This window comes from Pelecanus crispus, chromosome 3 (assembly GCF_030463565.1).
Source record: "Pelecanus crispus isolate bPelCri1 chromosome 3, bPelCri1.pri, whole genome shotgun sequence".
Lineage (NCBI taxonomy): Eukaryota > Metazoa > Chordata > Aves > Pelecaniformes > Pelecanidae > Pelecanus > Pelecanus crispus.
This window is the reverse complement of record NC_134645.1, coordinates 80,970,846-80,993,469: the sequence shown is the minus strand read 5'-3', so window position 1 is coordinate 80,993,469 and position 22,624 is coordinate 80,970,846. Positions and strand designations below refer to the sequence as shown.

Sequence of the window (22,624 nt, the reverse complement as noted above, 5' to 3'; positions counted from 1 at the left end):
GCAGATGTCCTGTCAACCTCAAAGGTTAACACTCCAAAGCCCTTGCTTTGAAAATAGGAATACTTTGACACCAAGCATGCAGCTTTTCCTCTTCAGCTAACCCCTCCCCCCCACCCCCAGCAAATGATACAGATTTGTGTCATCATCTTTTAGGGATGAGATGGAACATTTACTCTGATTTCTCAAAGAAGCTTCTCTCAGAAAAGAACATTTGAGAAAACAAAAAGAACACCTTACTGTGTACCTAAGCCTAAATAATAAAACTTCATGTATTTAGCCCTTCTTTCCCCATTTCCAAGAGTAACTCAACTTCTAACTGCAATTCAACAAGCACAGGGAATTTTAGAATTGATTTTACATTATGAAAAACTTCTTAAAAAAAGCTTGACAGCTCTTGGCTGCAAGTGGGCTCTGTCAGTTTTGCTCCCTATTTTCCTGAACAGGACTGTTGAAGAGATTCAGCACAGCCTTTGTTAAGTATGAGGGGGAAAGAGCAATTATTTGAGCATCTAACTATTCTGTGTAGCTAGTCACTAGTACTACATATAATCCAGTCAGCCACCACTGTTTTGTCAGTTCAATCTTTTACATCCAGATTTCCATAAATTAGGTTAATGGTCTTAGCTAAAGGAAACTAATCAACTATGCCAGTAAGTTTGTAAGATGTTCTTGACAGAGATAAGAAGTACTGTAAGAAGGAAAAAGGGACAGATCCAAGTCTAAGCCAACATGTACAACATTACCAAATAGCACAAAACACTAGATCAGACTGCTGCTAGAATATTCTTGAATCTGTTTTCAAGAGCATCTGGATAGGTAACTCCCATGTCACATTTGGAAGCACTGAGGAAGCTTCTCCAGCCATAGAAGCATCTAGTGAGAAAGGAGACTTCAGCAGTGTTGCTTGCGAATTGCAGTTCAGACATCAACAACTTGCATTTCACCAGTGGTCATACAAGCACAATGCTACAGCTTCCCCTTCCTTTAGCGTTCAGGGAAGTGGTATGATCATATCTTATAGCAGGCTTGTATGACTTCATGCCCCTAATTGTATTTGTAGAGCATAGCTACTTTAATCTAGGACTGAAGTTATAATGTATTACAGGTTACATCAACATTCCTTTATCAGTGGGATGGTATAATTTTGAAGTTGAAGCTAGACTGATGCCTCTCAAGCAGATATGTACTCTTTTCTCAAACATATTGAAGCCACAGATCTGTTGACTGCCTACCATGAATGGGGTTCCAGCTTTGGCTCCACAACACAGGAACAGCCTTCAATACCTTTATATGTTCTTTAACACTTGAGCAGTGAGTGCCAGCATCTAAGGGTATGTAGTGCTGGCTGTTAGTAACACAAGACTACATTGCAGAAGAGCATCACAGCAAGGCTGAAACACCAGTTCACTTAGTAGAGTCAAGTCCCTACTTTTCAGAAAGCATAAGGTACCCCACACTCAAGGTCAAGAGTGACAAAACATTTGAAGTGCATTTTCACTTTTATTTCAAAACTTTAGACAAGTTACTTTAGTATATAAATTTGATTTTTTCCTCTTACAGAATATAAAGATAATTCCCTCATTACTTCAGTATAAAGTGTTTTACAAGCTTGAAGACAATTGCATAAGTGTTTCTCACACAGGGTATCAGAAATAAAGCAGTCTTTCTACAGAAGTTCAGACAGATGACTACCTCAGAAACAGCATAGCAGTTTAGTCAAATACAAGTGAACACGTGACACTACAACTGTGCAAGTTCAAGTAAGGCCAAGTCAGTAAACATTGTTAAGTCATTGCAAATAAGAGTGGAAAGGTTTGTGAGACATTGCAAGGGGTGGATGGTCTCATAGTATAATACTCTTAAATCAAGGATTCAGAAGGATTTAGCTAAAAGACAAGTGAGTTCTTTAATGCTATAAAGCATATGCAAAGACCAAGCAGTGTACTGATGTTAGTGGAGACTTCGTGCTTGTTTATCCTCAGCATGCTAAGACAAACTACAACCTCTTAAAACCAAGCATAAGAGCCACTAATGTTTGAGAAGATGGTTTCAGAACTCAAGTATGTCTTATTTTGGATGGTGTGTAGTTTTTGTCTATTACTTCATCTTGTAAGAACATGTGAAGACAGCGCTCATTCTGTGCCAGTGGATGGCCTGCAACCCTGGAGAGGAAAAAACAAGCATTAGTGCTAACAAATTGAGCATACTTGCAGCTAGCCAGCAGAGCAAGGCTTTATACCAATAACCTATGATTCTGCACTCAGGCATAGATCCCACTTCCAGTTCACTGTTGGTGACTAGAATGATGTCTGGCAGCAAGATTTGTCATTCTTCCCAGATGAAGTTAGTCCATAGGAACCCTGAGCTACCTCTGATCATTTGGAACCATGTTATGTCATCATCTGCCACCTGCAACTGAGGGGCCCATCAGAGCACCCATCCTAGCATTAGGAAACCTAGAGTTAAGCAAGCCAAGCAGATTTTTACAGGTCTTTGTGCCTTTAACACAGGACACCTTTTAAAGGCAGCTCAACCCCTCAGTTCTCAGCCTACTCAACAGCAGCTAGCCCAGGCAGAGTTGAAGGCTTACTCCAGCAGGGGCTGTGCAGGTCTTCTGGACGCTCTGACACTGTGCAGAGCAGTGACTGACCATGGTCACTGTTCCTAGCATGTGCAAGCAGCACTGATGCATAGTCAGAGGATACTGGCCATTCTGTTAATTGCAGATATCTTTAGATATGAAACATTGGAGACAGAGCTTGTCTGCTTTAGAAGAGACCAGCACCTCTACTGTAGATTTAGTTTTGTTCCACATATAGACTGAGCCACCATCCTTTTTACAGTAAAGGAGCTGAAATTGAATTAGAAGAGACTCCCAAGCTTGGAAGAAAGACACAAGGTATTGCATCTAAACCCTTAAAATAACATGCAGCCTTCTGTGTAGGTAAAAATACAAAAGAATCAGAATCTCTGGAAGTTGATCACTTATGGATATGAAAACCTAAAGCAGTTTGGTTTAAAAAAGTTACATCCAGGTTGGTTAATCAAGACAGGCTCCTTCCTTTAAGAGAGAAAGCCCCCCACCCTCTCTAGGACAGCTTGTGTCAGCCTTATGTCCTCCATATCTGTCAGAACATTTCTACTCTAAATGGAAGTTATCTAGTTGAACACACGTAATGCATAGTCAACTCATGGCTCAGCATCAGTACTTCCAAGCGCTTTTGCGCAACTTCTCCAAATGTATCTATTAGTGCTTATTTCACCACAGGACAGATTCACTTGTCGCTACCCACTTGTCATTGAGGGTATCCTTTAATAAGGAAGCTGAGCTCTCCTGTTCAGCATTGATAGACTATTTCAAGTGAAGTCACAAAACCTATTAATCTTGCCAGATTCTAGTAAATGGGCAGCACTCTCAGGCACTACTTCACAAGGAAGACAGTCTGGAAAAACTAGTTTCTTACCCCCATCAGACTGAAGCTGCTTGCCTTGAAGTTCAAGAGAAGGATATACAGGAGATGATGAGGCAGCAGCATATTCCTTCTCCCTTTCAGGAAGGCTTGCAAATTGGTGGCTCAATTGCAAGACTAGATCTGATATCTCAGATTCAGCTCTTGGTTTCACATGAATACCTCACTCTGCATTGGCTTTTCCTCAGTATTCTTCTCCAAGGTGACCCTTACACAGAACAGCTGCTACTTCAAAAATTTTTATGTATCCCAAAGTCAGGTTCAGGCAAAGAAGTGTATTGCAACATGGCTACCCCTGTGAATGTCATTGTAGGTAGTATTGATGGTGGTGCCAGCAAGCTGGCCCAAGAGAGCTGACTCAAGTAAGATGCACTGCTGTGATTTAGTCCCTCTCAGTTTTACATCTAGAGTGACAAAGCTTCTCAACAACATCCTGGATATCAAGAACTGTCACTGGTGCATCAAGTTATTTTTTGGATACAGTGATATCAGTTATCTGAGGGACTCTTTAGTTCTAAGAGCAAAGACCAGCTTTGAGAATGCAGTAATGTGACTGTATTATGCAAATTAACTTCAGGACTAATTTCACTAATACCCAGAGTACTTGGTAGAAGCCTTAAAGCTTCTACATCGTTCAAAACTTTAATTAGCAATATTTGCTTGATGAGTTGGTCATGCCATTAGAACAAATTGATGAGGTTGAATAGCTAGGAGTTCTGCCTGAAGAATCTTGTTCCAGCTGTACTCAAGTCTGCCACTACATCAATATCTACATTAACAGCCTGCTTTTATGTTTCAAAGGAGGAAAAATTGACCAAGAAGTTTTATACTTCCATAAGATCAATGTATTACTTGCTGTAGGACTGAACAAGTGATACCAGTAAACCGGCCACTCCATTTCTGTCAGCTGTATTAAGTTTTTCAGAGATTCTAGTTGACTGTTTCACTATCAGCTGCTTCAGAACATAAACAGCCCTCTTCCCCCACACATTGCTAGACTCAGTATACAAAACTTTTCAGCAAGTGCACTTCTTCCACATGTAATACAGAGTCCCAAGCCTGCATGGATAAAAGTTGTACTTTACAGTCATGACTGCCTTGATTGTACAGTCTTAAAAAAAAAAACCACATTTCTTCTTACTATAAGCACATCTGCCTTCATGTAGTGTAAATGCAAAACTAGATGCCTTGGAAATTCATTCCACTTGTCTTTGAACAGAGGAAAGAGCATCCTGAAGCATTTTACCTGCTCAGAATCATTAGCAGTACCTCTAAATTGAGCTAACAAGCAACTACGTGAAGAAAAACTTAAGGTATTTCATACAGTGACACTTAATTTACTTGCACAAAAAAGATGGTTTTAGTGAACTAGTCACTTGCAACTCCAAGCCACATGCCTGAACTGACTAACAATAACTGATGAGCAGATGAAGTTCTGGCTTAAGTCACAGACATCCTCTGTCCCTGTTAAACAGCATTATTATTGAACAAGATTACAATGCTAGTGGAACTAACAAGCTTGAACTTTTAAAGGGAGCAGTCCCAAATCCAGTTGGTCTGAACAGTGTTGGCTCTAGAGACCAGAAGAGTGGGTTAACTGACAGTATTCCTTCTTACCCACTGTTTGGATCCACATTGTTAAAAAGACTAAAGTAGCTCTTCAGGTCACTATATGGAGAGCAGTTAGTAGTGCCAGATGGTAGAAAAAGAATCATAAGACTTTGTTACTATGATTTCTGCTCACCCTTTGAAAGGCAGTGACAAAACCCAAAGTGTCTATTTCAAACTACGTATGTGCATACCTCAGGTAGCATTTTTACATTTCAGAAAGATTCTCATGATGATTAGGGAAAATATGCATCATTACACAAGCTGATAATACCTCACATCTGCAATCAAACTAAACTGCTGTAAGCCCATTGTAAGCCCCATTGTTCACCCAATGGATGACACCTTTTCAGAAATGAAAAGGTAGAACTGTTTTGAATACTATAATTTTAGTAGTAATTTGCATAAACACTAACAACACTAACATTCAATTCAGCTGTTCAGGTAAGCATTAGGATATTCAAACTAAACACTAGATGAGCAATGTTAGTATGTCCTACCACAAGATTATGTGAAAGTTACTATTCTGAACCTAGAGCAGCTAGCATAATTGGAGGATTAGCAGCTTTAATTGAATTTGCTGGAGCTGAGTTCTGGGTTTGTCTCCAGATAACTAGAACCAACACTTACTTGTTTATGAATTGTTCAAGAGCCTGCTTCCTTTCCTCTATAAAGGAATCATCAAATATGCCATCATCTCCTCGGAAGGGGAGCTGACGGAGAAGAGCTTTTCCTGGTAGAGGTGGTACCACAACCTGAAAGATTTAGAAAAGTGGCCTTAAGTGCAGCCTGTAAGTAAGTTTATATACCTCCTGTGTCACCTTTTCCTCCTAGATGACCCAACTCAATCACATCCTTAGTGAAGTAATAAAATGTGACCAGGGAAGAACAGTATCTGCCATAGAGGTAAGTTGAATTCATGTAGTTTAACTCTGAATTAACTCAAAAGCATTAAACAGCCTCTAGTGTTGTGCAGCTGAGGTTTGCTAAAAGACAGTGTTTTAGTTCTGGACATTTTCAACAACAGTATCTGTTCTATATGATATATATGCATAATGATAAGATTTCAGCATCACTACTCTTTGTATGGCTATGAAGATTTGTATTTACCTTTTGTTTTACCCACCTTGCTTTCTCTTTCTAGTTCATTCCTTAGCCATTCAAAGTCACTGTATCTTCTTCTGACTGTAGATTCTTTCAATTTGAAGATTGGTAGATTTGTCTGAAAACAAGCACATAAGCTATTGATTAGACAAATTAGAAGTTCTGATAAGCAGAAGCAAGAAACAAGCTGTTATGTTGCAAATTAGTTCCAATTCAGCAACAGTACTGAGAAACGCTCAAGATACAGAGCTTTATCTGTATTTCTGTAAGCTACATGAGTAAGCTCTCCCTCAAACTGCTTAACTGTGGGCCTCATTTATATGGCATCCTAATCACTGGTATTTTGCCACCATATCACCCAGCAGAACAGCAGATTTGTTGGTCACTCGAGGAGATGTTCTTAAGGTTGCACACGCATCTTCTATTCTTATGGTCTCAGAAGATGGATTCCCAATACATGTACAAAACCGGGGCGAGGCAGGTAGGGGGGGAAATCATCTTAATCCACACAGGTTCCTCTTATTGCATTCAAGGCAGTATTTCAGGTACCAGCATAGGACATCAACCAAGCTTCCTGTACTTTTCTGCTACCTGATACAATATGGCCTCCAACATCTTTAAAAGCAAAACCAGAGAGTCCTACAGTTAACATTCAGGACAGATGAAGCTGAAGATTTGCTAGTATAAGCCACCAAGTTTGGATAGCTCCAAAGAAGCCAACAAGGCTGAGATGCAACACAACATTCAGTGCAGATGAGATCAGACTGTTCTGGTGCGAAGTTAAACCAAGCAGAGCTTGATGAGGCAGAACTTCCCTAAACAAGGCTAGGAGTCACCACCCAACTCTAACACCCTTGAAAGAGACATCAAATGGGAGCCAGGCTATAATGCTGCACAAGATCATGTTAAATACATGAGCATTTTGATAGGTGTCCTTACACTAACTTGGGCAAGAGCCTAGATTACCTCTATTCATTCTTTAGGTGCAGGGTTATCCCATTGTTGTAATCCAACTTGCACATTATTTTAAGAGTTGACATCAAGAGTGCTCTCCTAAAGAATCAAAGTTCCCAGAATGGAAAGCTCCAAAAATCACAATCTGAAGCTTAAATGTCGTTGAGATTGCAAACTGGCTAGAGTGTTACAAAATGTTTGTACGAGTTATGACCTACTAAAAGCAGACCAAGAGTCTAATTGCCATACATAACCAGCACTAACAAAATAAAGCTTACTGTTGTCAGACTCCTGAGGAGTACCCTAAGAAGCTGATGTTCACATGGGACCACAGTTATCCCCAGTTTTCCTGTTGGCAGAAGCACAGTAGTCATTCTCAGCTAGTGCCTTCTAGTTTTTGTTGTTTTATTTTTTCAAGTTGTAAGCCATGTCACTCAGCTTCTGGTCCCAGTTTGAGTGGATATCCCTGTACAGTATCATTTGTAGGCTGTTACACTTAAGCTATCATTGAGTGATATTTTTGGCTGCTCAAAACAGGTTTAATTGCAGAAATACTTTCCTGCACTAGGCAGACCTATGACTATAGGCCATTGTATTACTGCCAGCCAATAATGAGTTTTTGGCTGTTGCAATTCGAAAGTATTGAGAAGTTAGCTGTGTACTTTCACATTATGCTATTTAGTCCATAATTTACATATGATAAAGTACAGAACAGTATTTTGTTATGAAATCTCTTATTGCTAAATGTTTAAAAGTACTCAAGCTCTCCTTCCCAGGTAAAACATTGTTGATTGTACTAGTGACTAATAATAAAATTGCACTTAAGACTATAAAGCCTGACTTCTGACATAATAAACAAACACTGTGATCCTGAGGATAAGAATACTCTACTCAGGAGTGTACAAAGCTAGGTTCCCAAAAGTGCATGAAGGAGATTCCCAGAAGCAAAGTACTGGATTATTTTTCTCCAATTTCAGCTACTGGCTTTTTAACCAAGTTCAGCCTTCCCCATTACAACATCAACTCTTTGTCAGCATCTTGGGTAGAAAGTCCTTTACAATATTTAACATATAGGCTCTCACCTGCAGAAAATATTCCATTCTTCTCTCAAGTTACTTACAAGAGGGATTAGAACAGAATAAAAGCAGCTAAAAAACAGAGTTCCCAGGTCTTCAGGAACTCTTTTCATGCTTCTGGGCATGAAGTCTATAAAGTTAATCTCTAAACAACATATCAGGCTTACAGGTACAATGTGGGGGTAGAAGTGCCAATTGAGCTCATTTTACCTTCTACACTCCCTTTTGAACTTTTGACATGCTAGACCAGCTAACAGGTTGGAGAAAAGGACAGTCAGAGTACTTGTTTTCCCTTCGAGTTGAAAAATCTTCTCCAACTTTGATCGTAAGCACTGGAAATGTTCAAACTGAAGTGTATACTAGAAGGCTCCCATTAAATTAAGCGGCTTACGAGTCACAACTTGACAACTACATGCTAAAGGAACATGTACACCCCCTGTCCTTTGGTGTGGATATGAATTAGAGCTATCTGTTAAGATCAATTTCTAAACCTCATGTTCCTTAAGAGCCATTCTCCTTCCTCCAGAAATTAGTACTTAAATAGAGCAGTGTTAGAAAGGATCTATTTAAAAAAAGCAATTTGAGAGTCCTCTTTTATACTGCTTAACCTATTTACATCTTAGGTCCCTATTTTTAACTCGGGTATATTCACTCCTGAAGCTACTGTATGTGCTTCTCCATTAAGGATTAGTACCCTGCTTGAGCAGACCACTTTTTCCTTCAGTAGGAAAGGTTTCTGTATGTTCTACTGCCTCTGTTTACCATGGATAGATAGTTTTCATTAAGCAACCCAGACAGCTGCTGAAGCATGGGCTATCATTGGGAAAGAATTTGGTAGAAGGAGACAACCCTAAGGTGTAAACAGAAACTTTCAATTTCTACTGAAGTATCACTTCGAGACCATACAGCATATCAAAGTTATTCTCAGCTTCACAGTTTATGTTGAGTTATCCTTGTTTAGTCACTGAGGTGCCAATAGCTATGCTGACCACTTAGTGCTTTGTTTGCCTGCTAGAACAGAAATGAGATTAAGGCACAAAACTTGAAGTCAAGCTAGTTTTATTTTTTACAAACATTTCTCCCCATGCTCATTCAGCATTATAGTGTCGGTTTCCTGGCCTGCTGATGTGCTAAGTCTACAGTCACAAAATTTGTGACCCAGTTTGGCACAGCCCCTGGAGCATAGCTCATTCATCTGATAAATTCAGCATAATTACTGCAGCAATTGTTTCTTCTACAGTGTAATAATTAGTCTCATTTTTATCAAAAGCATTTTCAACAACTTCCTAGCCTGAAATCATCCCTCCTAGCATTCTGAACGCAAGTCCTCAACCTGAAAGGATTATAGACAACCCAGGACATTAGACAACCAGAAGTCACTAGTCAGAATTGCAGATAAAGCATTAATAAGCTCTTCAGAAGTCTCATATAACCCAAAATCCTAAGCATAGAAAGATGCCAAGACAAGTTAGACCCTGTCTAGCACTGTTTCTGTATCAGACTATACATATACACCCACCAGGCTTTCTCTGACTACTGTCAAAATAACAGTCTGTATTATGCTGGGTGAGTTAATGGTCAAGCCAGTACACTAGAATAAACATTGTTAGAACTGGTGCCAAATTAAATTACATAGTTAAACAGCAGATGACAAACCTAGACCCTTAAGTCACTCCTGCATTCCTCCACTCAGATGCCAAACAAGTTTCTACAGTCATTTGGCCAGTGTTCAACTAACTGGTAATGGAAAGCAGTGGTTGCCTGCTAAGAGATTTTAGGGCAAAACCTGTATTCGCAGAAAGCGTATTTCTTCAGCTACATTTATGTTGTTATAACATATTCAAACTACAAGTCCAACTCCAAGCTCAGGAGGTTCCCAGTTCAACTCAGAAGCAAATGACAGTCCTAAGACAGCAGCTTGGATAACCAGATAACAGCCTTCTAGCTGTTAATACGGTCAATCCCTGAGCTATGCCCATTTAGAAGTCTAAAAATTGTTTATGTATACAAGTGAAGAGACTTTCACAGGCAGAATGCAAGTACTTCAGTATAGTTGATACCATCCATTCAGCTTCAGATACACAGCTCTCCAATGCAGCCATTCTAGTACACAAGTTACCTTAAACGCAGGAGGAAAACTAGAGTACTTTATTTAAAATACATTAGTTTATAATTCTAAGTAATTAAGTGTTCTGTTATCTAGATTAGATTAATTTACCCAGTGAGTGGAAAAAGCCTTGCAAATAGCCAGACTTGCCCCTACAAATTTGTTTCCAGACATAAACTGAATGCAAATAGCATTTGGGTTCCTTCAAAGAGCACACTGACAGTCCACAAGATTGACTCTAAATGTCACTGCAGCCCAGTCCACCCTCACAACTGCAGAAACTCCACAGCTGTAGTTGTCCAGAACAGTTTGAGGTAAATTTGATTCATTTCCTCATCTGCCAATGTAACACTCAGCAGCAGCACAACATTGCCCATGTCTCCCACTCCTAAGAGACTGAGAATAAAGCTGCACTGTTGCCATAGCACCTACTTTGATGTTGTCTTTTCAAGTAGGTTATGGTAGCCCTGACACAACTCTATTTCCATTAAAATAGAGTGAAAGAAAGCACTCAGCTCACTTCTGATAGAAGTTTGTGGCCTTGACTCTCAGAAGCTAAATTCAAGCTTCTTACTATCTCTTCATACAGGCTGTAATCTTTGTCAAGAGACTACACCCTTTAGCTACATTTACAGTCAGAAATGAGAGCTCTGGGGTATTACAGTAAGTAGCATTCAGGGTGGATAAAAGTGTTATGGTTTTCTTAACGCAAGAGCCTGCTCTCCTTAAGTATGAGAAACCAGCTCTGGCAGTCCACTGTTATTGCAGAAACCTTGCCAGTGGCTTCTTCCCTTCCCAACTTGACATAAGCAGCTACACCCCCATTTCCTACAATTATAAAAAGCAAAAAAGGAGGCAAACATACTCTAAACTTCAGTTGCTAGAAGTTTCTATTTCTACTGTGTACTTTACTGAAGGAAAGCCTCTCCCACTGTGAAAGGTCAGATAATAGGTTGGGTTTTTTCCCAAGCTTCAGCCCTTTTGATCAAAGCAGAGTTCTACTTCTCCTTTTATCTACTTGGTGTCCAGGTCTAGGGAAAGGTACATTATATGCAAAAAATCTAAAGTTAACAGAACACTGAAAAATCTGACCATATGTATCCACCCAAGTTTTAAACAATGCTGACTGAACCTGTACCAAGAACTATAGAACTTCCCACTCCACAGTACTGAGATATGGAGCCAGGATGTTTTCCACCTTAAAGACTAAGGCAGTAAAATCCTAACAGCAACACAACCACAAAGACTATCAGTCTTTAGACAAGAGTTAACCTTTGCCAAGTCCAATGTCTTGAGCCTAGAGTTGGTCTATGAAAATTAGCATGGGGTGTCTGGGTTTTTGCCAAGCAGCATCTATCATCACCTAATCAAGTTCACCAACATCATGAACAGCCAAATTAATGGTGTGCCATTGTCAAAAGGCTCAAAGCAGGGTAAGTCTTGAAAAACAGATTGTTTAGCGATTCTTTATTCTTTAGGTTGCATCCTCAGAAGCCAAGGGTAAAAACAGGAGCCCACTTTAAGAAGGACACAATCAGGCAAAGGCTTTTACAACACCCATACAGAATTAGTAACTCTAGGTAATTATTTTAGGGTTAGCAAGCCAAAGCCTCATTTTAAATACTAAATATTCCTTTAAAAGAGAAGGGATTGCTACTTTTACACAACTGCAAGGTATAACTGCCGTATGCTCTGGTTTGGCCTACCGTAAGGTTACCATCCATTTCTCACTGAGAATGTCTGAAGAGAAATCATGTTAAGTTGATGCTTTAGCATCATTAGCTGACATCTACCAGCTATGGTCAAATGGGACCGACACAATTGCATTGAGTTGCTGCAATTAATAGTTTTTATCAGGAACAAAAGTTTTAATGTGCTTTAAGAGCTAGAGACAGGCCAATATCCCTACACTTCACAAACTTGCAAGAAACAAGAGATGAATAACTAGTATAGAAGTATACCAAGTAGCAAAAAATTACCTTCATATTTCCAGTTTTATTGGAGCAGTAACATTCACTTTCTTAAGTAGCCACCTAACAGCTGCAGAAAGGCCAATAGCTCCTGTTCATTAATTTGTAGCACATCTTAACACTTAGGGGGTGCTACAGCTTAGGCCCATAGAAATAGTCTCTGAAGCTTTATCTCCAGATATAGGGGTAGCTTTACACCCCTCAAGATATAGCTTCATTTTCTTCTGGATTTTAGGCTAGCTTTAGTCATACCTTCCAGATTGGCTTTGTGGCCAACACAAACTACACTGTCATGTGCCCCAGAAGATCCTCCCACAACAGAAGTTTTGAACTGGATTCTCAAGAAATAGCCACAGAAGGAATAAGTTCATAGACCTGTCTTCAGTTGGTAAAATATTTGGGTTTATACCTTGACCAGAAGGTTAGGGTTTCTCCATCCTTCTCGCATCAAAAAAGTTACAGCAGCAACAGCAACTTCAGGCCCTTCACTCAGTGCTACACAGGGCATTCGGATTATGTACTTGCTAAAACAGCCTCCAGTAGTGCAACTGGCATTGCATTACCAAGTGAAAAAACTTTAAAGAAAATACTTCCCCTACAGTTAGAAGTCTACACTGCATTATTTATTTCCCCAGATGAAAAACAGTAGGGACCTGACTGCTCTAAAGTTCAAGCTGACACTTTTTTGGCAAGCCATCTAAAAATAAAGATGTATCTAAATACCCTGGCATCACATGCCTACCTGGATCACAGCCATCTCTCCTACAAAGATTAGTCATTGTTCTGTTTGATTTGGTCTGTTCAGCCCTGTACTAGAGTGCACTCTTAATACATGACAATCGAGGCCCACATTGTATGCACAGAAATAAAAAGAGTCTAAGTCACCAGTTAAACTAATATACTAAGAAGCAGCACTATTCAGAGACTTGGTTATTTTATTTACACAGTAACAGACATCAACACCACACTAGTTCAGTACCTTTGGCTCTTGAACCTAGTTTAATCAAAAACCTCTGAAGAAAAATCAGCTGCTCAGAGCAAATACATGCAACAGAATCGTAAACCCAGTCTCCCTGCTTCAGACGTTTCTTTCATCCAAGCCGTTCCACTTCAGTGCCTCCCTAGTCAGTGCCCTGGGAAGTTCTTAGCCTTCCACCTATCCTTTTCTGAATTACTGCTTGAGGGAACACTTAATGTTTGTGAAGGTGCAGTACCTGGGCTGTAGAACAGAAAAATGAAGTCATCTGAATCAGTGCACATTTTTATTCTTTGAAGCAGAGTCTAAAAATATCTAACTGGTAGCAGTGTCTAGAATAGGGTATTACAGGAGTAATTAACTACAGCTAGAGCAGACGTGCAGTGTGATGCAAGGTTTGCAGTAGTAGAGAAATAGAGAATTAGCGCTGATTATGCATTCCTAAACACATCCACACTGAGTCAGTGTTTAGTCACTACTCCACCACAAGCTTCACAATGAAACTGAACAATGCTGAAGTCAACTACATATACCAGTGGATTTGATTCCTCATGGCGGGAGAAGAGTCTGCAACTTCAAACCCTGCCAAACACATGAAGGACAGGAAATTTGGTACTGTTCAAGGACAGAACATTGCAAAGACACATTCACCAGATCAAGAGTGCCACTTTGCAAAACCACGGCATGAGACAAGTGCTTTCTGAGCAAGTTACACTTTCAGTTCATTTACCATCATACTCCGAGTTGATTTGATCACAAATCAGACTCAAATTGTCAGTCACTCAAGTCAGACTACTACAAATATGCTGAAATGCAAATATTGTATCCAAGACACGTCTTGAAAAAAATGGGTTAAGATGAGAACATACTTTCAAAAGCAGCTCAAGTTTAGCAGTACTTTGATCTACTTCCCCAATCCTTTGAGACCAATACTATTCTTAACACTGCAGGCCCTTCACAGCCTGTGTGTTCATTTCCTTCCCCACACCGGACCTATGTAGTCAAGTACCTCTGCAGGTCTACAGAAGTCTTTCTGCAGAAGATTAAGGCAGCAGTCACCTTTCCTGCGAGAGCATTGCCACCACTCAAGTGATCCATTTCACAACATCTGGAAGCACAGCAGCAAGGCATTACCCTTCTACACCTCAAGACAAGCCACTGAGCCATGAAACCTCAAGAAGCTAAGGTGTGCCTTAGTGCAGACATTAATCATGCTGATTAGAGGCAACAGGCCATTCAACATTAAAGAACAGAATTAAGACGACAAAGGCTTTTTGTTTAACTTTGGTTTGACTAAATAGAATTCTTTAACTACTTGGACAAGTAGCTCCTGTAACAGGTATTTTATTTTAGTTCTGTCAGTTTGACTGTTAATGATTTCTCTGCAAGTTCTCACTAACCATAGACAGATAATTTAACCTTTTAGTCCAGGTGACGATCCCAGCTAAAATGGGCAGCACAGAAGTAATTTTTACTTTTACAGAAATAACAGATGAAACAGTGTTAACAAAGGAATATTTTTCCAAACATAGCAAGTTCCCAGATATCTGTATGCTTTGTTTACAGTATTCTAACCAATGTGCATATCTCCTATGGCACTGTTTTTACAGTGGGTGTATGGCTCTGAAGTGTGTCACCAGTTGCTGAGATCAGAGTTAGCTTGTAAAGCTTAAATCTTGTCTCCTTAAAGGATTTAGGAACCAAAGCTGTTGCACAGAATCTGTTTGAGCAAAGATGTTCCTGTTGACCCACTTACCAGGAAAACTATTGTCTCAACTATAGCAGAAGTCAAATGATACCTGGAACTGGACTGAGGACTGCAGACATGCTGTAGGATAATATGACAACTGTAATTTGTTCTACATTTGCTTCCTGGAATTCAGAGGGAGGACTGGCTTACAGCCCATAAATAGTAACAGGTATTCACATGCTTTTGCACAAGACCACCCTGAAAAGCTGTAACAAGCACAAGGGAACCACCACCCCTCTGGTGGTGGTTCCTGAGTGAACAGCTAGTAAAGACACATGAGAAACAGCATATGGCATGCAAGGCTGTTTACACAGAGAACTTAACTGTTGGTTCACACTTTTCCTCAAGAGGTAAGGGCAGTGAAATAGTTTATTGCATTACTTTAGCAGGCAGTCTAGTTGATTATGTTAGTTTTAACCACTGCACAGTCACCATACTCCGATAATCTAGACACCTTTAGATGAGATTACTACTTTATCAAGTTCAATTTCACTAGAAAAAGCACTTGGAGCTTTATACCCTACTGCACTGTTCTCCTTTTTAGCTCACCCTAAGCCTTCACACAAAGGATACCTTAGAATGGTACAAACTCACTGCCTAATGCTGCTAATGGAAAGCGAATTCTCAAGTACCCCGTCAAGAAAATGACCCACTCAAATTTGCTATTTCAGCACTGTGGGATGGTATTTTCCATCATTTACCGTTACTGAACAAGACATTTGACTTTCCTTGCCAAGCTGCACTGTAGTGGCATACTGCCATGCCACCTTGTGTGCCCTATACTGGTTGCTACAGTGGAAAGCCTTCTCTCATCACCTTGTCCAGTGTGCCGAGAACAGAATGTTATTTAATGCAAGTTCAGGCTCAGAAAGTCAATGCTTTGGCCAGCTGACCATCTGTGAAGTCAACTGCCCCACTGGAAGTGCTGTATAGGTTCACTTAACTGCTTGTGAAAGTACCATGCACTTACCACAATGCACAGCCATCCTACTGGCCTGCACAGAGACACACACTATGAAAAATTTATCTTAAGTACTGAAATACAATTGACTTGCTTATCCAGTAGTATACTGCTAAGCAGTCTACCCAGAACTTTTGAGTTCCCTATTAGGCTTTCCAACTTCCACCAGAAGTTGATGAGTACAGCAATACAAGAACTAAAGCATGAGGTTGTTCCGCTTGTTGTTTTCCAAGCAACAGATATACTTCAGCTGCAATACCAGTAGAAAGCTTGCTAGTAAAAGCTTTGGGGGAACTCTGCAGTATTTCACACAAGTACTTCTTGCAAGATATTAGTTATCAGACATCAGTTCAAGAGTTTGCTAACAAGCTCTGTCTTTCCAAAAAAAGTTAAGCTTTGAGATTCAGACAAAGCAATAAGGATAGAATTACCCTTGGACCAAGTCTGTAAACACCATAACAATGGTACAAGTCTAATTGCTTCAACACAAACTTGAATCTCAGTGCTGACAATTTTTGTGGCTTAGTGTGATCTCCAGCCATAACATGAGGCTGTCCAATAGCTTCTACCAGAACTTGGCAGCAGTTAAGCCATCCATTTCTGCACCACTTAATATTCTAATGTTGGTGCTAGTTGAAGACATAGCTTTCCAGATATGGCACAGGTAACTCACTCCATCTTCTCAGGTTTGTTTTGCTGCCACTACTAGCACTGCTGGGGGAAACAGCAAATGTCAGCTGCTATTTTCTGTGACCACAAGCAGTTGTCAAACCACAGAGGCTAGCTGGTTGTTATTGTCTGCCATGCGCCAACAAGCGGCTTATAGTACAAGGCCCACCTTTTAGAAATACAATACTACAGCAATTCAGGTTCAAACTCTTCTCACATGCTGAAACTTGCATATTAACAACATGGTCTGTGTTCTGCTGAGATGCAGTAAATTGATACAAGTTTAGACAGTGAACATAATTCTGCATGACTTGTATTACCTGCTCTGTAGCCTTACAGCATACAGAGACATAAAACTTGATTTCGCAGTTCATGATAGCTATGAATGGATACAGTATTGATGCGCTATGTGTACAGTAGTGAACAACTGGAAAGGGAACGATTATGTATTATAAGAGATAGTCCTGTATACAGGCATGCACAGATGCAAGTAAGGAGGGTGAGGGAAGCAGTTTATATAGTAGTTGGATTGGGAGGAAGAATAGAGGAAGGTCACAGTACTATCACAGTGTATGTTTGTTCAGGTCATTTCAGGTCTTCATTACAACAGGAATCCAGAATTTTCTACCCCAAAACAGCACATGGGCTAGGAGTAACCTGTCTCAAAACCTGGTTTCCTGCTTTCCTTTCTGCTGAAGAACTTCAGTTGAGGATTTAAGAAATACTATTTTTTTTCATCCCAGCAAATTTGGTCTCATTCCCAAGCCCATAACATGGCTAAGTCCCTTTTGTACCATCTTCCCTGGATCCAGCAATTCCAAAAGCTCAGTCTCATGGAAAGAAAAGTCATCAGGAACTTAAGGCACAAATACTTCCCAGCAAGGTAGAGTTACATCTTTCTGCTAAGTGGACAGCTAAGGTCCTGATAAGGGCAGTGTAATGGAACACAAGTCGGCAAGTTCTAGTTTGTCCTCACACAGAAGCCAAACACAGGCTACAATTGTTTTAGTTTATTCTTCCTGCCCTGTGGACACATCCTGAAACATGAGAATAGCTACTGGACATGACAATTTAGAGGCATAAGAATTAAAAGCATATCCTCCCTAGTAGCTTCAAATGTCAGCTGATTTTGCTTTTTTAAGTAAAGTTATACTAAGCTAAGAACTCAGCATGTTAATACCCCAAAATCCACACAGACTTCTAGTCTTGTCTGAAAACTTCTAGTGACCAAGGCAGCAGCCCTCAGCTGAAGCCTTCCCTGCCATGAAGGTATATGCACTCCATGGTGTCCGGTGAAAGAATAATTCATATTTGGAGAGAATGTGTGCAGGGGGTCAATGAGACCTCCTCTCCCTCTATTACTGCCTGTAATAACTGACCAAGTTCAATCAGCTGTGACAGAGTAAAGCTATACAAGGTAGATTCAAACACAAGCTACAAAAAAAGATAAAATTGTAAGAGGTCATCTTTCTCAACCTAACTTATCCCTGGCAGCGTAGACTAAAAGGATGCCCTCCCTCAAGTCCCTACCAGCCACAGGCAAGGACCATGCTGTAGATACTGCATTTTGCTTGTCCACTCCTCCAGGCCCTGTTTATGGAACTAGAAAGACCAGAGAACATAGTAATGACTTCACACAGCTTTTCTCAAGCTCAAGACTACTAGCCTTTGGGGCAAGTCAGTGAACACAGCCCTTGCAGCTAGGAAGGAGTCTAGTCCTACAAAAAAACCCCCCCACACCAGTATTTGATAGCACATGGTGAAAAACAGCCCTATTTATTAGGCACTCAATTTATATTTCAAGTACAAAAGAAAACAGGAAGCCCTCCCCCATATACACTCACCTTATCACTTCAGCTAGTGTTGAGCTAGCGTGTGCACCCACTAGACTTATTTACACATTCTCTATGGGTTTTGGAGGCCGCTGGAATCCTGAACCTGACCTCCTTCTCCGGGCAGATCCACATCTCAGACAGACAGGAGTTTGCCCTCTTCTATTTACGTAGAGACAGACAAGCAATTGCTCACGGTACAGCAATATTTCAATTCAACGGCCGTTGTGCCATTAAACAGCGGCAAAAGAGCATTTGTCCTTTGCTTATCTTAACGGAGCTGCGTTGTCTTCGCTGCCACTAGACCGTCGGAGTTACCAGCTCCAGTGGCTCGGAGAAGCCAGGGCCTGCTCTCACACCGAGGATGAAGTCCACTGCTGCTCAGCCATCACCTGCCCAGCGGGACTCACCGCATTAGCTGCGAAACAGGCCCTGAAGGGCGCGACGGCGGCAGCCCGCCACCCCCACCCCGGCCAGCCCCGGCCCCGGGGACAGCCCTCCCGGTTGTATAAGAGCCGGCCGGAGCCCGACACGGGCGGGCGGGCTCCACATTCGCTTTCCCTCGCCTTACATTTGCTCCCCAGGCGCCGGGCCCCGCCGCGGGGGCCAGGGCGAGGGTGGCGGGGCCGGCCCCTCCGTGAGGAGGAGCGGGGCCGGCTCCTGCGCGCCGCACCCCCCCCCCCCCCCCGCCGCCACCGGGCCAGGCCGTGCCCTCACCTTGACACGGATCTCGTAGGTGGTGAAGCGGCCGCGGCCCACCCCCACCGTCTGCGGGTTGCCCACGTCGATCTCCAGGAAGTTGCTGGGCGGCCCGTAGGCGTCGTTCAGATTCTGCGGCTTGCTGATCAGCCGCCGGGTGTCCGCGATCGTCTCGGCCATGGCGGAGCGGGCGCCTTCCCCCACTCCTCCTCCCCGGGAGCGCGGCAGGACGTGAGCGAGCACCGAGCGCCGCCGCCCCGCGCCGCCCGCCCTCTTATCGCCCCGCGGCCAGCTGACTGCCCGGCAACGCGCACCCACGCCGCCGCCCCGAGCGGATGCGCCCACCGCCCCCGCGCAAGGCAGGCTGGGTAGTGTAGTCCTCAGGGACCGCGCCGCTCGCTAGGTCAGGCGCGGAAGCCCGCCTTCCGAACTACAGATCCCGGCGTGCGCGGGAGGCGTGGGGCGGCGGCTGTGAGAGCTGGTTCTCGGGCCCGCCCGCCAGGCCGGCGGCGCGGCGAGACGGGTGCGGGCGGTGGGGCTCGGTCCGGCTCCAGCTGGCGGCAGGGAGGCTCCACGGGGGGGTGGTCCGGGTCTTCCCGCAGACCCCCCCCAGCCTTGGGGCCCTTCTCTCGTCCAGGGAAGGAGCGGGGTCGTGTGGGGGAGTGGGCCCCAGGCGGTGCGGGCGGCCCCGGGAGGCCGCGCCGTGAGGGGACCCCGGGGCGGCTTGGCTGGGCCCGGCCCTCGGTGAGGCCGAGGCGGGGGCCCCCCCTGTCTAGACAGACAAGGGCGATGCGATTCAGTCAGCGCAGCAGCATTCTTAACGATTTTTTTTTAAACCAAAGAAGGTTTTAGCAACACCTGACAATAATGATGCGTTACTCCCGGCTGTGACTTTTCACCTGTGGCCCTTAGAGAGTGCAGAAAGGAAGGATTGCTGTTCGTTACAGGTGGGGAACTCCAAGGTAGGTTAGGTTGGTGTATTAGCCAGAAACATAACCTAGGTCTCGGTGTGAGAGAATAAGAAATGATTTTTGCAACAGCATTGTCAATGGACATGAACAAAACTACATATCAAGATCAGGGAAAAAGGTGATGCCGTAATCAAGATATGAAACGGTGAGAGCCAGGATGAAAAGACTGCGTTGGAAATGCTAAATATGCAAGGTGTTAGGCAAAAGGAATCAGCCAGGTACAAATGTAGGCTGGAGGAGATGTCCACCAAAAGCTCTGCATTGAAAACAAAGTCTAGGTTATTGACTCAAGCTGCAAGCAAGGGGGCAATGTTGTCTGTAGTAGCATTAAAGCTTTTAAAAATTCTTGAATTTTCACAAATGATAAGCATTTAATAGTAGTATAACCATCTGGCCCAGATTTTATATCCTCATAGCTTACAAAGATTAAGAGTTTGTTCACATTTCATTCATAAAGGATAGGAAAGGAAAATTGTGTTTACAGAACAATTTAAAAACAAAGGTATTTTAGTAAGTTGAAGAGAGAAAGAAAAAAAGAGAATAAGAGAAAGGGAGAAGGGGAGCTGATGGAATTGTTGCCTTCCAAGACATAAGGTCTTTGGTTCTTTAGTACCCGATTCAAGTAGATGGTGTGTTATGATAAAAGAAATGCTGCCAAAAGAAGTGGAAAGTTTACCTTTGTTGACATCAGTGAATAGAAATAATATTAACCCGTGGCTAATACGTCTAAATTACTATCAACTTAGAGGTCTTCCAGATTTTTTTAATATCTGTTAACAGTACCCCTCCAATGATTAAATGCATATATCATTTCCCTTCCTTCCCTCCTTATGAAAGAGTTCTGGTGATGCTCCATTACTGTCCAGGTAGAATGAGACTGTAGGAAAGCTAGTTACATTTTTTTCTAAAAATCTGTGTCTAGGCAGTAGGCAAAATGGCAGGCTGCCCACAGATCACATCCGAGAGGCTCAAAAGTTAACATCCAGCAAGTTTGGTTAGCAGTTGTCTATGTTAATAAAAAGATAATCGGAGAGCAGAGAGGAACCCAAGGTGCAAAAATAGCCCATCCGCATAACCAGTATGCTGTAGGTGGTTTGCTTGGTAACTTTTCAGTGAATTTCCTGCTCATCACTCCTCCAGTATTATTTCTCCCCCTTTACTACTGCACCTTCTTTACTTCCTTTCTTTCTGGTAATAGCTGCCAACTATTCACTTTATAATTATACACAGAAATTAAGCTGACAGAGTTTTACAAAGTGGGAGTGAAAGGGAGCCTTACCTGAATTATACTAGTTACTAAACTGGTCTTGCAGCAAGACAAGAAAAAACTCATTAAATTTCTACTGAGATTACATATGCACGCATCTGGATAAGCTTTTGTTTGTTACACAACCTATGCTACCGCATCTGACTGCAAATGTGAAAATACGGCAGAGCACTGGTATTGTCTTAAGTATAATACATTATATTATATCCTGGCCAAGCCTGGTTTCATTATCTATTCCACAGAAACAAAGAAAGTGCCTAATAGTGTACATTTGGGAAGTTGGTGAGCCTATGATGAATCAAGAATATAATTTATTCTCACGCTGGGTAAATACTAAGAGTGATGCTTAAGTTGAATGCATTTCTCATGGCATACCATCGTAGGACCACTGTCCTGTCTGCTTTTCCTAACAGATAACTGGTGGTGGCGAGCCATATGGAGGCAAGCTGCAGGGACTGAATGTTTTAGTGCCCATGTGTCAATAGCATTGGTAAGTAAGGAGGTTACAGTGATTTGGTGAGGTCTCCCAACTCTTTTTTTCATTGAGGTCAAATACAAATCCTCTGACCTGGCAGACAAAGGGGAAGATGCTCTGCTTCATGACTAGTCCCCCCTTATGTCATGTAAAAGCATGCATGCCACACTGGCTAATGAGGCAAAGCGAAGGAGTGAAGGTGGGGGAAAATCAGCATCCTGTGAACCTCCTTGTTTCCTTCCAACCCTCAGAAAATGCATTTGTTTATTTTGAATTGTGTTTCACATGTTTTTTGTGATCCATGAGACTGGAGTTACACTATCTGTAGTTGTTTCTGCTTGCTAGAAAGGTTGTTCGCTTGGGATGAAGGTGAGCGCAAATTCAGAAAGGAAAGTTTTAATTCTGTTTCTGACATGGACTTTGGGCCAAATTTCAAATCTGGAGGGAGAGAGGTAAGCTATGTTTGTAGGTCCAAAGATTAGATGCAAGAAATCAAGCGTTTAGAGTAACAACCAAGAGATCAGGTACTCATGGATTTGTTACTGCACATTATTTATTCAACTATGACACAAAGATTTCTGGCATAACTTCAAGTGGCAATATGAGTACCAGAGTCTCATAGCATGAACCCACAGAAGCAGGTATTAATGGATGATTAATTCTTAGATTTGGTATAGTAATACCTCTCAAGTAGTTTTTTGTTTGTTTCTTTGTTTTTAAAAGAAAAAGTCACAT

General features: G+C 41.9%; 1 protein-coding gene across 5 annotated transcripts; it reads right to left on the bottom strand.

Annotated features, from left to right (window-relative positions):
- Window positions 1–1,487: 1,487 nt before the first annotated feature.
- Window positions 1,488–19,356, bottom strand: SNX3 (sorting nexin 3). Of its 5 annotated transcripts, none has more exons than XM_075707475.1 (4): window positions 19,195–19,356; window positions 6,205–6,300; window positions 5,709–5,833; window positions 1,488–2,162 (listed from the first exon to the last, which is right to left on the bottom strand). In XM_075707475.1, exons 1-4 carry the CDS (start codon window positions 19,354–19,356, stop codon window positions 2,057–2,059), a joined length of 489 nt encoding a protein of 162 aa, XP_075563590.1. In that variant the 3' UTR covers window positions 1,488–2,056. The 5 variants fall into 5 exon arrangements, with proteins under 5 accessions (XP_075563590.1, XP_075563591.1, XP_075563592.1 ...); XM_075707476.1 differs by having other exon boundaries at window positions 19,201–19,356; XM_075707477.1 differs by having other exon boundaries at window positions 19,261–19,356.
- Between the last annotated feature and the right edge of the window lie 3,268 nt (window positions 19,357–22,624).

Bases quoted from the DNA above. Each gene is read 5' to 3' on its own strand.
- SNX3 (XM_075707475.1), bottom strand. From the start codon at position 19,356: ATGGCCGAGACGATCGCGGACACCCGGCGGCTGATCAGCAAGCCGCAG. The intron at 6,301-19,194 runs GTGAGGGCACGG...GCTTGTTTTCAG, and splicing joins CCTACGAGATCCGTGTCAAG to ACAAATCTACCAATCTTCAA. The intron at 2,163-5,708 runs GTAAGTGTTGGT...TTTCCTCTCCAG, and splicing joins CTTGAACAATTCATAAACAA to GGTTGCAGGCCATCCACTGG.